Consider the following 14,212-nt stretch of genomic DNA (forward strand, 5'->3'; position numbering starts at 1 on the left):
TTGCACTTTACGTTGATGTGTATTAGCTTTTAATATAAGGCCAGTGATAATTGTTTCGTAGACGTTAATTATTTTGTCAACATTTATTATTCTGACCCATACAGTAAAATAGATGATTTCGATTCTTTTGCAGGTGTTTCAAGCGGTCCAGGACATATAATAGTGTGGAGTGAAGAGAGCCCAAGAGATTTACCGTCTTCCATGCCCTTTGTCATTGATTTATCTGATAATACTTTCAAGTAAGTTTTTAAATATGTATGTTACTACTTTAAACGTGCATAATCTTCTCTTCGCCAAACAACCTTACATATAATATTTTGTGTTATTTCAGACTTTTGGAGAGATTGTTAAGAATAGTCGTGGAACAAAGCAGTACGGCAACAATATCGGAAGTTGAATGCATGGCTATATCCTGTTTGAATTTATTGAGGCTACAAGTGAGTACATGTGGATATGACTTAAATGATTGTGAAACTGAAGTAAGGAAGGATTAAATTACGTAGCGGGGGATGTCTGGCAAAAAAAAATGGGCCTGTGTTATAAACGTGTCATGTAATAGGCGTTCCCCAAGTTGTTCCGGAAACAAGTGATATTTTGTGTTCCATTTTTTTGCTGAAATTATGATATTGTCCAAATAGATGCGTTTATTGGAAATGAATACAAAAAAAGCCTTTGCCCAGCTGGGGAACAGTAAAAGCTAGATAACTAAATAAATAACAATCATATTAATATTTTTTGTTCTAGGTGCAAGCCTGGCAATGCTCTCGTGGCCCAGAGCCAGAAGAATGTGAGACTGAAGCCCGTTCGTGGTGTAACGGGGTCCACACGGCCCTGGTCTCGCTGGTGGAGGGTCGCGCGGGCGCCAACGCGGCGGCCGCGGCGAGGCGCGCCCTGGCCGCCGCCTGGCCGCTGCTGCTGCCCACGCCGCAAGTGCGGGCGCATCATCTCATCACGTTACTGCCGCAAGGTAATGTACAATGGATAGTTAGGGGTAGGACTTAAATAAAGAAAAATTAAAAGAATTATATTTTAAATTAACTAGAGATCAATTAAAAAAGAACCCACCGACAGTAAGGTCTGTCACACTCACAACTTTCAAATTGCTCGATCGTTTTTTATCACACATGTCTATGAACTCGCACTAAATTGGAAACGCTCAATCCGTTCGAGAGCTATGATGCCACTGACAGACAGGCACGTCAAATTAATCACACCTCTTTTTGCGTCGGAGCATAAAACGCTACTCATAAAAAGTTAAAAGGCACATTGAAATTTGATAACGGTCTGATCGTTTTTTTTTCTTTTAATTTAGTTTGTTTTGTATCTCTTTTCACTATGAAATATGTTCCCTTGTTATAATGCCTCGTTCGGTATCATGACAATCTTATTGCACCAAGCCTTCAAGAGTAAAACTGACTTACAACTTTATTACCCCATCTAAAAATGTAATATCCGCAGGTTCAGTACCAGCGAGTGCAGGCGCACGATTCATGACGGAACTCCTGGTGTGGTCGTTACTCGGCGGCGGCGGGCTGCGGGACGCGCTCAAGAATGCCCTGCAGGCGCACTCGACTGATGCGTACAATCATTTGCTGCTTGATGTGTAAGTGGACTTTGTGTTAATTGTTTAGGTTTAAGGATAACACGGAAATACGGAAGCATCATTATGTCACAATATAGAATTTATGAAGTAAGACATACCCAAGAACATACAACAAAAATAAAAATAATCAGCTAGAGAAACATAGTGTAGAAAACAATAACTATAAATATGTATTTTTTTAACAGCATTTATATTTTAGCTTATTGTTTAACACATATTTATTAATTATCAAAAAAAACCTTAAATCATGCGCATACTAATTATGAGTTAGCACAATTTTATTTTTACGACATCTGTACACAAATTAATTAAGCAAGCGAAAATCGTTAAGCGTTGCAGAATATTTTTTAAATTTCAATTCTTACATTAAATCAACAACATTTTAAGATAATTGCCGTAATTGGTTGTTAAGACCGCCGTTGTAATTAAATGAAATTAATGTAAAAGTACATTTTCAGAGATTATGATCAAGTCGATATAATAACGGGACAACGTGGACCGCCGCCTAAAACATCTGATGACCCTGAAAGTGTGACAGGTAATACTACTAATTATATTGTAAACCTTATTGTATTAAACTTAAAGTTCATTATTAAACACGCACAATTTTGCAGGTTGTACTGAAGAATACCAACTAAGTAATGCAGCAGCTACAGATAAAGGAGCTTCCGTCCCACTTATGCATTTGGTAAGATTATACAACTTATTTAAATGTATTGTATACTATTAATTGACTTTGAAATGTTTGTCTTGGTAAAAATAACAAACTGTATTTTGATTAGTAAGGTGATTAAGTGTACCCAGCAAACATTAAAATCGAAGCCAAATCCCCTATCCCCTTATCCCCTTATCCATCATCACAAGGTCCCTGAATGACGTACTGTTTTCGTACAGGTTATGCATTTGATTCGCAACACATCATGCCAAACACAGATGCATATAAACGCTATCATGCACGGCGATACAAGCAAGACTGACGATCCAAAGAGCCACGATACCGTGAGCCCTAGCTGTGATTTACTTATACGGTTTCAAAGGTAAGCCTGATGAATAACTACTAACTTACGTGTAAAGGTGCTCATAATTGTAATTCCGATCCTACATACAAAGGTCACAGGCTTTTTCTCTCATAATATTTTTGGACAGTCACTTTTCTTAAAATTTTCGAAGTCAAATTAACCTGCTCTGCGAGAAAATCCCGATTGTCCACCTCAATTAGCGTGTGGCTACGTGAATAATTTTCTTATGCTTAATATCAATTGTGTACTTCAGACTCCTACCATATGAAGGAGCATTCATGACGCTTCCTTGCCACAGAAAATTTTAACCGTATTTTTATATAAATCCTATTTTTTTCTTACAATTTTACTTACTTTACCACTTCTTTTATTTATTTTTCTCTAGGTTACTATTCTGCGAGGCGATGTGGACGCGCGGCGGCCGCAGTACTCGCGGCGGCGTGCGAGTATTACTCACGCAGTACATAGAGTTGCTCGCCGAACACGTTCAGTCGACGCTCGGCTCCTTCTCAAGGGCGGTGCATCGAGCTGATAACACGCAGCTCGTGTCGCTCTGTGATCTCATTACAGCTGATATTGTTGGTAAGAAGTTGGATGTTGCTTTACTGTCATATATGAAATTGTCAATGACTACTTAATTTATAGATGCACATGCCTTTCCCTTCCTCTTTGAAAGACTGTTATCGTAGCGAAAATTGTCTTTGCCGGTCTTAGAGTAAAACTATCCATGATTGATATACTTCATGAAGATCAAATACAAATACAAATCCACTTTATTACACATCAAAAGAAAACATTTGATACAGTAAATAACGTAAAGTGTACAATTGTAAAGTATGTATATCAATTAAGTTTTTAAAGTTTAGCCGTGAAAGTATTACTGACCGGAAGACCAATTTACTTTCAGCTTTTATATAAATATCATGAGTCTAAATTTCTACCTGAAAATATCTCTTTTATCAATTGTAAGCCTCTTTAAGACCAAGAAAAGAATCTACTCCACTAAAATTATCATACAATTCCATCAGGTCGTGTAGTAAGTGAGCTAGGGGCGTGGCTATGCGCGTGCGCATCCCGTTCTCCTATCGTCCTGGCCGACTCTACCAGCTCTCTAGTCAAGATAGCCGCGCGTGTGATGACGCGGCCAAGTCTCTGCCGTCCGCCGCCAAGCTTGATGCAGACCTGCTCGGCTGGCCTGGACTCCTATCGAGGAAGCATCAATTGAAAAACAGTATTATTCGCAAGTAAGTTTTGTGTGTCTTATTGTAATAATGGTTGTATCCAACTGGACACGATAGTTTATTATGTTTTCAATTATGTTCCCAAAAACTATTTCGTTTTTCTTTCCACAATATGTACTTCCTTGACGCGTCATCCCTCTTCTACGAGCAATTTGAACTGTGATTAAGTCTGTTTCTTGACGCCTATGCAAATGACCAATGCCGTTTTGGGCTCCTAAAGCATTTCAAAAAATATTTGATATAACATATGTTTCCATATTTTCAGATGTGATATCCAAAACCATACTAAGGAAGGTGGATCGTGGGTGATAATAGCAGGTCACGTGTTCGACGTAGAGAACTTCGAGTGCGACAACGCGAGTACAGTGGAAGCGATACGGAAGCTTCGCGGATGCGATGCGACCGCCACTATGAGTATAGAACCACACGCCGCTTACCTGTCGCAGGTCACTGAGAAATGCGTGGGAATGTATGCTGATCAGATATATAGTTTTATGTGCCAGGTAAGATGATTTTACTTAAGGACAGTTTTCTATAATTGCTGTTAATTATTTTACTTAAATGTTTTGTGTATCAAAAACTTCATACCCAGCAGATGTTGATTTGAGGCTGAAACATTTAGGTACCAATCCATTTTTACTAGCCGATAAACAGGGTTATTTTTCAACGACCCGTCAAATTTTGACAATACGATCTTAACAGCGATTGCAAAATATGCATTGAATATAAATGTTAAATACACTAATGGTATTATGCAAATGCATTTTAAAATGTACAAAATGGATATGTCCAACTACTGTACTACTCTACCGTATTCACTCTTGTCTTCGGCAATAATGACGGTTAAAATCCATTAAAATTGCATATCGATGGATATCGAGCTTGTTTTCTTAAACCACGCTTAATTATCAGTTTCTTTCATATTTAAATTACATTCCTTTGTTACTCATTCTTAGGAAAGTGCATCAAGTCTCCGCACCTACCACATATTATCGACGTGCGCGTTCAACGTGGCCTTAGGTCTGACGCAGTGCGGGTCTCGCCTCGCGCGCTCTCTGCCTGTACAACAGGCTGAACGTGATGCTGCGCCTTATGCTACTGCTATGTTCTTGAGAGGAGGGTTACAGGTTAGTGTGATACATTAGGATTATTGGTAGTGTTCTTGTATAATATAGTTTTTGTCATGGCGACTGTTGGCCAAATATTTGTATTTTTAATACAACGATTTTTTATAACGAATAAAGAACGGGCAAAATGACTTTGGTTCTTAAAATTGACAAAAAAACTTAGTTTTACGCTAAACATAAACCCAATACACCTTTATACTATTTAAACTATTAAATACTCATATCACAAACACTTCTTATACCCAGGACTCGCAACTAACAAACCCCTTCGACGAGGAGAAGGCGGAAGCCCGCAGTGGTTCGTCAACTGGCGGCAACAGTCCCGCAGGCGACGTCCCGCTCCCGTCCCGCACGGTGCGGCCGCCGCGCCCGCCGCCGCGCGTCAATGTGGCGCAGGCGCCCGCCAGGGCCGAGGCACTGTTATACGCACTTGCCGAGTCCAAGTTACATGTGAGATGATTGATTTTGAACTTAATATTATTGAGGAATAAGTTATTCAGTAAATTATGCTAAATGAGAATACTCGAAACGAAAAATTATTGCTACTCCCGCCCTCAAAAGAGGAATATTGTAGTAGATTCAGTAGATTGTGCCTTGCTTTCGGTTGTTAAAGGTTTCTCGGTAAATCGTCATTAAGGGAAACTCAACTCTCTTGACCCCGCCTTTGTGGCTGAGTGGTTGAGGTCCAAAGCCTAAGGGTCGTTCATCGCATAAGACAAGCTTTTGTGTGATCCGCAAATGCTTGTCTTGAGTCTGGTTGTCTTCGCGCCTATGACCTGAATGTTTGTGAAAACCCTCGCGACATTAGGAATGAATTCCTTGCTGCGGGAGTCGTTTTTGTAAGAACCATAAAATAAATATTTTCGTGAATCTTTCCTGCCCCTAGGATCCACTAGCACTACACCTATGGTGGGCGTGCGAGAGGCGCGAAGGTTGCGCGCCACACTTTCCCCCGGAACATCCTCTAGAGGAACTGCGGAGAGCGTTGCTAGCAGCTCTATTATACCACGCTGGATTGAAAGAACATGCTCTCGCTACTGCCATGGCTGGTGAGTACTGCTTATGCTGCTATTGTCTTTTTTTTAGGCGATTTTAAGAGGAAGCGTAATGAAGATAGAAAATAAATCTATTTTTTTCTTATTTGCTAAATAAATATTGAGAGAAAATATTTACCTGCATCCGGTTAGCCTAGATGCCGATTGAACCCTAGTTGCTAAAAGGCTAGGCAGATAATAAAGAGATACAAATAGTTAAATAACATTTTTCATCTATACTTTATCATGGTTCTGAAATTGTATTTTAGAAATGGAGAAAGGTGAAGTGAAACTGTCGCCAGCGATGTCTGAAATAGTGAAGGCAGTCCAGCAAAGTAAATGGACTCTAATGCGAACTAGACAACAGCTCTCTCGTGGTTATAAAGAGGTACGTTATCATACTAACTTGAAAGTACGTGCAATAATTTTTGTATATATGTATATTAATAAAATTTTATTATTAAAATTGTACTAGGTGTGTGCTGCACCTTTGGAAAGGGCAAGGTTCTTATTACACGACGTTCGTGCGGCGATTTCGCCAGCCGTGTCCTCGTTGTCTGCACGACCACCGGCTCATCAGCCACCCACAGCCAAGAAAATATTCCAGAAAGTTATGCGAGCGGCTAAGACTCCTGGTTTCAATAAATGGTAAGATTCCCTCGTCAAATGAGAGATGATATGTCAATAACAGCAAATTTTATTTTATTGTGTCATTATATTGTGTTTCCAGTTTTGAAACCACAAAAGATCTCAGAAATAGACAGAACAGTCTAAGCAAAAGTATGTTCAAAGCAACAGGCAGCTTACTACAGGGCGACGCTCTCCTTATAAAGTCAACTATAGGACAAACTTCCAAAACTCCAGATGATGCCCCAAGCATAATCATTGAACACACTAAAGGGCGCAACGAGACATCCGTCGTCACCTCCAAAGATACACATAACAGATCCAAAGTTACCTTAAAAGTTAAAGATAAGCCTTTAGAGAAAGATTTAAAGAACGCGTCGAATAACGATGACATGAAAAATGATGGCCGCGGTGACAGAGACAAGGAAGATGGTCCAGATAAAGAGTATGATGATAAGACACCGACAAACGAGATGTCCATCAGCTCGATTAACGATATAACCGACAACTCGATTCTAAAAGAATCGATCGAAAGTGAAAAGCAAGTGATGATGCTGGCTGATGATCTGAAGACTGATTTGATTATGGCTGATGAGGAGAAAGATGATGATAATTCGGAAAGGAATAAGTTTGTCAATGCGTGGGTTTCTAGGCTTGCGTGTGACGAGAAAGGTACCATTAAAAGTCTAAATTACCGATATTGTATAACTGTTTCGTCAGTTAGTAAAGTTATTTATCAATTTCAGATTTATATTGGTTGTTAGAAGAAGTAACTCAAGAGCAACAAAACTTGACTGTAGCTATAATAGATTTTGTGATGACTGAAGAAACCTGTGATATAGACATACTTAGAAGAGCGTTATATTGTCAGGTATACTTCACTCCTATAGAAATATCTCATAAAAACATGTTTTAGGAACTTTGACTTTGAATATTTTGTATATTTCCAGATCCAAAGAGCTGAAATAAGACGAAACGGTTACTCAATGATAAACAGTATTCTGCACTCGTCTCAAACGTTATCTGAAAGCGTGAAATACGCCGCCCTGGCTGGTCTATTAGGCGCTTGTTTGTCAGACGCAGTACCATACGTGCCACTCAAACCCACTATACCTTTAACTCACCCGCTTATAGGGATAGAGTCTGTGATACCATACTCGAAGTACATGGTTCTATTAGAACGGTCTAAGTTGATGAATTACATACTGATAGAGTTGAAAGCGAGGGTTTTGGAAGGTGAACAGACTCAGACGTTGCCGCTGAAGACGAGTGCGAACTGCGGAGCCCATGCGTTGTTGAATAGACCTTCGAGAGCAAGGTTTGTGGAAATTAAAACTCAATAAACTAGTGTTAATCGAAGCTTTATGATAAAGCAGTAAGGTTCATTTTTGCATTTCCATTATCTGTAGTGAACACATTCCGTTTCTAGACGACGTTTTCTTTAAGTCAAAAAACTGTTATGTCATATTGGCAAAAAAAAAATGTTTTTAACAAAATTCGTTCAGTCAACGGTGGGCTACAACAGTCTGAATATAATGATTCTAAAAAAGTCTTTATTTTCAGATTCTTGATAACTTTCCTATCACTTCTGATAGAAGGATGTCAAGGTCCCGAACTAGAGCAGCTTATAAACGGTGGCGCCCTCAGCTCGTGCTTGACTTTACTGAAGCAGATTGGTGGTGACACAACACAGCTGACATCCCTTATTTGTAATGGTTTGAGGTCAAAATGTAAGTACTATGAAGTCATTCGTGCCTCTTGTATTAAATGCTTTTAAGTTCCGTACTTATAATAAGGTAGCTAGCTTCCTTGAGTTGGAACCTTAGAAGCTACGAAGAGCACAATTATTTATTACCTCACACATTTTTTAGATTCGATTCAACCTCACAATTGCAAAACTTATAAACTGATAATGCCTAAGTTAATCATTAATAATAAAATTGCTTTTAGCGGAATGCCTAATAATATTCGATGACGAGAGACTGGGAGCTCGCGCTAGAGGTGCCTCACTCACAGGCCCCGAACTAGCATCGCTCATGAAGATCGGTACCCGAGTAGTGCGAGGAAAAGACTGGAAGTGGGGTGATCAGGTAAGTCTAATAACTTGTAATCGATTTCAAAGTTTTTATTTCAAGTGGCCTGTTTTCCAGGCACTTTCAAAAGGTTACAATTATGACTCTAGTTGCGCGGTTTCAAAGTCTAATTCTTACGGAGAAGAACTGGCAAGTAACGCCATTTGTTACTCTTTTTTTAAATAAATGTATATACAGTACAATTTATACCATATTATGTTTTATGCAAGAACAGCGCAAAATAGAAAAATGAAATATACAGTAATAATATAGTTAATCGATTAATCGTTTAAATCGATTCGTTTTTACAATATTGTGCTGTTACAGGATGGGATCCCTGGAGGTGAAGGTCGCGTTATTGGTGAACTCGGTGAGGATGGATGGGTGCGTGTGGCTTGGGACCAAGGTGGGACCAATTCGTATCGTATGGGCAAGGAGGGCAAATATGACCTTAAACTGGCTCGCACGCCGTCACCACCGCCATCTGTCGATGAAACTGTACATGGCACTAGTAAGTGATAAAATATTTATTTCTGTGATTGAGCAATAAATATTAACACGACACAATGCAATAAATTTAGGTAACACGCGAGAAAAATGCAATAATAACAGAGAAATCGTTAAGCACTCATTATGATTAAGTCATAAGCACGGTTAGCCAAAAAAGTTTACTATCACTTAAGGTTGAAAATAATTCTTGCGTCGTAGAGCAGGTTTAATTTTCCCTTGGAAAATATTAACAGCCAACAATGTCATGCGACGTATGAAATTATATCCACTTACTTTGCTGACCGTGCTTATCTAAGTGTTAATGAAATTTAAACTCATCTTAATCACTGATTAAACCATTTCCTTTTTCAACAGCAATAATGGAAAGCAACGTAGAATGGTGGCCAGTCAGCGAAGTCCGTGCAGCATGTACGGGGGCTATCCGCGCGTTATGCGCAGGCGCAGGCGGCGCGTTGTCCGGCGTCGGAGCGATCGCCCGGCGGAATGTCGCCGCGCTACAGAGACGATTGTTAACACTTGCCCATGCGCATGCTACTCCACCGCCGACAGCCTTCGCTGCTCATTATCATACCGCTTTGGCGTTGTTACGAGGTGAGACTGCCTTAAATTCTAGAAATTGTATCTTACAAATTTATTGTTTGTAGTGTCATGATCTAGTATGCGATATGCGAGGCGCACGTAGCCAGAAATCGCGAAATATAGAGAGGTATGGAAGAAGGAGGTGGAGGCCTTTGCCCAGCAGCACACGGGGTTCTGACAAAGGCTTTACAAAATATACATACATTTAGTTATGTATAAAGTCACGTATGCGTTATTTAAGATTCTTGTGGCGCGACAGTAAAATCTTAGCCAAATTGTTCTTAATATTGAAATGAGTTGTTCTGATTTTACATCAAATAATTATTGTTATTACTCACTCTCTTGTGCTTGTTACAGCTAGTGCCCAGAGTCTTGAGATGCGTATATCTCTGTGCACTGACTCGTGGTTCGAACTCTGCTACAGTATTATATCGGCTGCGGACAAACCGGTTACACAGGATCTCATATATTTACAAGTATGTATAACACAAATAAATGAGTTAAAATTAATAACTAATTATTTTTTTGCTTCTATAAGTCCTATAAATGGATGTTTTTAAGTCTTGTAGCAAACAATCACCGCCAGATCAAGAGAATTGATAACAGATTCAATTAATCTTCATTTAAAATTAAGTATGTCTAATTTCCCATCGCTTTTACTCTACAGATTCAGTCACTATGGCTTCTCCGTCGTATACTAGTCGAACATACCGGACCTCCGGAATGGCGACGCACCGTCGGAGCTCAATTACTTGCTTTGATCGGTCGCTTGTGGTTGGAGACACACGCATGGGACCCCGCGTTCAAGGTCAATCATCAGGCAGTAGTCAGTAATAATGAGGAGGAAGAAGTTGGTAAGTGACATAGCTGTTTTTATTCTGAAAATATTATTTTTGAACTTACTAGACAATAATTCATTTCTCATGAGAAATGTGACAATAATTGAAAATGCATAGTTTTTCTGTTTGAATAATTACGGATACGAATAAAGGATTCATATATTATATTTTAATAAAGTCAACTACTTTTATTCGTATTCTAACAATTTAAATTTTTATCAGTCAAAATGCTTGCTTTGGCATTTCCTATGTGCCTACAATTCTGGTCACTCCCAAAATAACAAGTGTTTCGACATCAGACAACAGATGGCGTGCTCCGGCCACTGCGAGTTACACAGGCGCGACTTGTGCAGCGCTAGTCCAACTTGTGAGGCAGTTACATTCAGCTCCACAATGGCACACGCCTATTACAACATTGCTGTTAGACAAATTGCAGTTGGCGGCGCAAACGGTAACTAACAAAATAGGCTATTTAAAAATCTAAAGCAAAATGTTTAAAGGCGTAGGTAGCCTTTGTTTGAAAGTTTTCCAGGCTTCGAGTTACCCGATTTTGAAAATAAATTTCTGTGGTGACGAAACTTTTAGAAACTATCAGTTTACCTTTAAAGTAAAAACGGTATTTTGCTTCGAAAGTGTCAACTTCTTTTTTTGCATGTATTTGCAAATGAAAATGTGCTATTGTCGTTTAACAGGTAACGACCGACTGGCACTGGTGGCCACATACCAGTCAAGATTTAATGCTGACTGTAAAGCCAGCGCCACCTAGTCTGGAGACTTGTCTAATAGGTATGATTGTGTATGCCGTAAAATTTATTTGTAGCTTGGCCTCATAAATAAGTAACATGCAACAAATCCAGCTGTTCGCTGTCCCAGCCAAACTTGTGAACTTAAACGCCATATGCTGGATTTCAAATGTCATGCTTGTGAATACAAAACTAAGACTGTTTTCTAATTAAATGTATTGTTTTATTATCATTATTAATGAGTAATTGGAGTAAGAGAGCTGAAAAAGCGGTGGACTGAGATTGATGTATGAGTAATTTTTTACCCAATAATACAATAAACTCTCTCAATTTGCAGCGGGTGCGCTAGGTGTTGTGGGCGGTGTAGAATGGCGCATACGACTCGGTCAGAGAGTCCTGTGCGGTTCACCTCCTCGCACCGCCATCGTCACGCAACTGTCACCGCGAGCGAAAATCACGTTGTTACATGATGATAATACAGCGACTAAAGTAAGTATACTGTTATGGTATTTTTGGAAACATGGTGTTTGAAATATGTTTCGCATGGTCCAATTAGCTCTTAATGTAATAACCCATCTGGAAATGTCCTACTTAAAACCTCTCTTTGCCGTCCACCTCCATGAAAATTGTAATATATTCAAGTGAATGTACTTACTCCGCTTGGCTTTACCCGTGTTTGCTCTTTGTAGATCATCAAAAAGTATACAGCAATCAATTTTAAGGTTAATAATTATTGTGGTTGTATTTGTTTTTCTGTAGGCGGAACTCCTAAGTGTCCAGAGTGCAGAGTCGGAACGCCTCTCTCTGCCGCTAGGTGGCGGTGAGAGCGCGCTGCGTGTGTGCGCCGCGTTGTTAGGCGCCGGCCCACAGGCCTCGCCTATGCATCCTAATCATTTACCTGGTAAGATTTGCATAATGGACATATTATTATGTATACAATAATCATAGTATGATAGGACAAAATATAATATCATGCTGTCCTAATCACTCCCAAGCGAAATGACAAAGATAAGAAAATTTAATAGATACCTTTAAGCCGGGAAGGCTTAAAGGTTTTATTGAGTATTCATGTTCAATTTTTCGATATTAATTTAGTAAAATTTGTGTTCTGTTATTTTTAGCTGAAATCGATGTGTATGGACTGAGGAAGCAACAGATGGAGCTACTAACTTTGTGCGCTGTGCGAGGATTGCTTACTACTAGAACACGGCTACGGAAAGCTTTGATGCAACCGCCCGATCATGCTGGTAAGTTTAACTATAATCAACAATATCCTACTGAAGAAAATAGACATGAATGGAAAAGAAGGGAAAACCTAAAAACCATCCTATTTAAACCGTTGTGAAATTGTCAAAATAAAATAAAGCAACATTATTTAGCTCATAGGTTTCAAGTCTCACCAAAAATAACATCTCATGAACTTTAACGTGTAACAAACTACAATCTATTATTACTAGAACATTCCTATAAAACTGTTTTTCATGATATCCAAGTTTATATAAGCAACTTTATCAAATAAGGTATAGCAATCACTCTAACTTCCAGGCAATATAGACCGAGGTACTACATTGGGTACCGAAGGCACTTTACTACGTCGTCTGCTAGCGCTTGCCACGCGGCCGAGCCCGCTCGCGTCATCGTTCACTACGCGGGAATTGGAATCAGCCGCGCTCACTATAGTACAACAGTTAGCTGCTCATGTTAATGGTAAGATGGTATTTGTTTTCGTTTGGATCAGAGGAGGTTTTCAATTCTTCGGGTTTTTTTGGACTGGACGAACCGATTTTTTATTCTTTTAGTCATCAAAATTTCATCAAGTTGGTCTCAATAGTTATATGAAAATTCGGATTTGTTTTGTGTTGATTACTTAACCTACGCCAGCAAAAAGGAAATTATTATATCCACATTTGGACCTAGATTTTTTTACGCTTATTCACAATCGAAACGACGAATTAACACCCATGTTTTGTAAGATTATGTCATATGGACAAAGTCTGGAAGTTTGCCTTAATTGTGACTCTTGCAGGAGATGAAAAGGACCACGAAACGCCTCCTGAAATGCCGATTATAGACAAAAGTAATGTAATGCAATTATCTATGGGACCATCTACAAGTACCGCCTCTCTCTGTAAGTATTGATAAGGAACAAAACTAGGAAATCGAAATTATTCTAAAACTCTTTTTGTCGAACGAATTAACACATCATTTTATATCATGCAAATCATTCGATATTGTCCACTACTAGATGATATAACATCTTTCAAGTTGCACTCAGCACTCGGTCTTACGCCTGCAAATTCATTTACTCCTTTAAATGTACTTTGACAGCGAGAAAAGACCTCAACACATGGGCCAATTCCTCACAAGTGCAGCAAGTCATAGAAATGGGCTTCTCTAGGCACGCTGTGTACGGTGCTATTCAAGCTTTAGGTAAACATCTAATTGCTTACAATTTCATACATAAAATTCGACGCTGTGTGCTCATTCTTAAGGTTCAGTATCCATTACAGGTGGTGCCAGCTTGCCTTCAGTAGAATCTTTAGTAGCTTACCTATTAGAACTGCCTCAGCAAGGAATGGATGACTCTGTGTTTGAAGTGAAGCCGCATAGTATTAAACAGGAGAAGAAACAGACTCCGTACAGATGGCGCAGTTGTTTCGCCTCTGAAGAAGAGTACGCGCAGTACTTGTCTGATGTCATAACTCCCGGGATGACTGTACGGTGTTGTAAAGCGGTCGAACCTGTAAGTGTGAATTAAAATATTTACTGATGTGTCATTTTTCAGCATAAGGTACTTATTTTGGAAAAATCCATTGAT

The 14,212-nt window shown here is 39.2% G+C and overlaps 1 protein-coding gene across 1 annotated transcript in view; it reads left to right on the forward strand.

Moving 5' to 3' along the window:
• The first annotated feature begins 3,681 nt into the window (after nucleotides 1-3,681).
• LOC113493964 (probable E3 ubiquitin-protein ligase HERC2) overlaps nucleotides 3,682-14,212 on the forward strand; it is a 39,567-nt gene continuing 29,036 nt past the window's right edge. The window contains exons 1-25 of the mRNA XM_026872026.1: nucleotides 3,682-3,866; nucleotides 4,129-4,366; nucleotides 4,820-4,990; nucleotides 5,237-5,440; nucleotides 5,877-6,039; nucleotides 6,294-6,412; nucleotides 6,500-6,672; nucleotides 6,755-7,323; nucleotides 7,398-7,522; nucleotides 7,602-7,969; nucleotides 8,215-8,381; nucleotides 8,602-8,741; nucleotides 9,051-9,234; nucleotides 9,588-9,824; nucleotides 10,170-10,288; nucleotides 10,480-10,666; nucleotides 10,951-11,102; nucleotides 11,344-11,437; nucleotides 11,732-11,883; nucleotides 12,154-12,295; nucleotides 12,516-12,641; nucleotides 12,940-13,101; nucleotides 13,421-13,522; nucleotides 13,723-13,824; nucleotides 13,905-14,137. Coding sequence (XP_026727827.1) covers nucleotides 3,682-3,866; nucleotides 4,129-4,366; nucleotides 4,820-4,990; nucleotides 5,237-5,440; nucleotides 5,877-6,039; nucleotides 6,294-6,412; nucleotides 6,500-6,672; nucleotides 6,755-7,323; nucleotides 7,398-7,522; nucleotides 7,602-7,969; nucleotides 8,215-8,381; nucleotides 8,602-8,741; nucleotides 9,051-9,234; nucleotides 9,588-9,824; nucleotides 10,170-10,288; nucleotides 10,480-10,666; nucleotides 10,951-11,102; nucleotides 11,344-11,437; nucleotides 11,732-11,883; nucleotides 12,154-12,295; nucleotides 12,516-12,641; nucleotides 12,940-13,101; nucleotides 13,421-13,522; nucleotides 13,723-13,824; nucleotides 13,905-14,137 — 4,614 coding nt within the window. The remainder of the gene's footprint in view (nucleotides 3,867-4,128; nucleotides 4,367-4,819; nucleotides 4,991-5,236; nucleotides 5,441-5,876; nucleotides 6,040-6,293; nucleotides 6,413-6,499; nucleotides 6,673-6,754; nucleotides 7,324-7,397; nucleotides 7,523-7,601; nucleotides 7,970-8,214; nucleotides 8,382-8,601; nucleotides 8,742-9,050; nucleotides 9,235-9,587; nucleotides 9,825-10,169; nucleotides 10,289-10,479; nucleotides 10,667-10,950; nucleotides 11,103-11,343; nucleotides 11,438-11,731; nucleotides 11,884-12,153; nucleotides 12,296-12,515; nucleotides 12,642-12,939; nucleotides 13,102-13,420; nucleotides 13,523-13,722; nucleotides 13,825-13,904; nucleotides 14,138-14,212) is intronic.

Source organism: Trichoplusia ni, chromosome 5, assembly GCF_003590095.1.
Source record: "Trichoplusia ni isolate ovarian cell line Hi5 chromosome 5, tn1, whole genome shotgun sequence".
NCBI classification, from domain to species: Eukaryota; Metazoa; Arthropoda; class Insecta; order Lepidoptera; family Noctuidae; genus Trichoplusia; species Trichoplusia ni.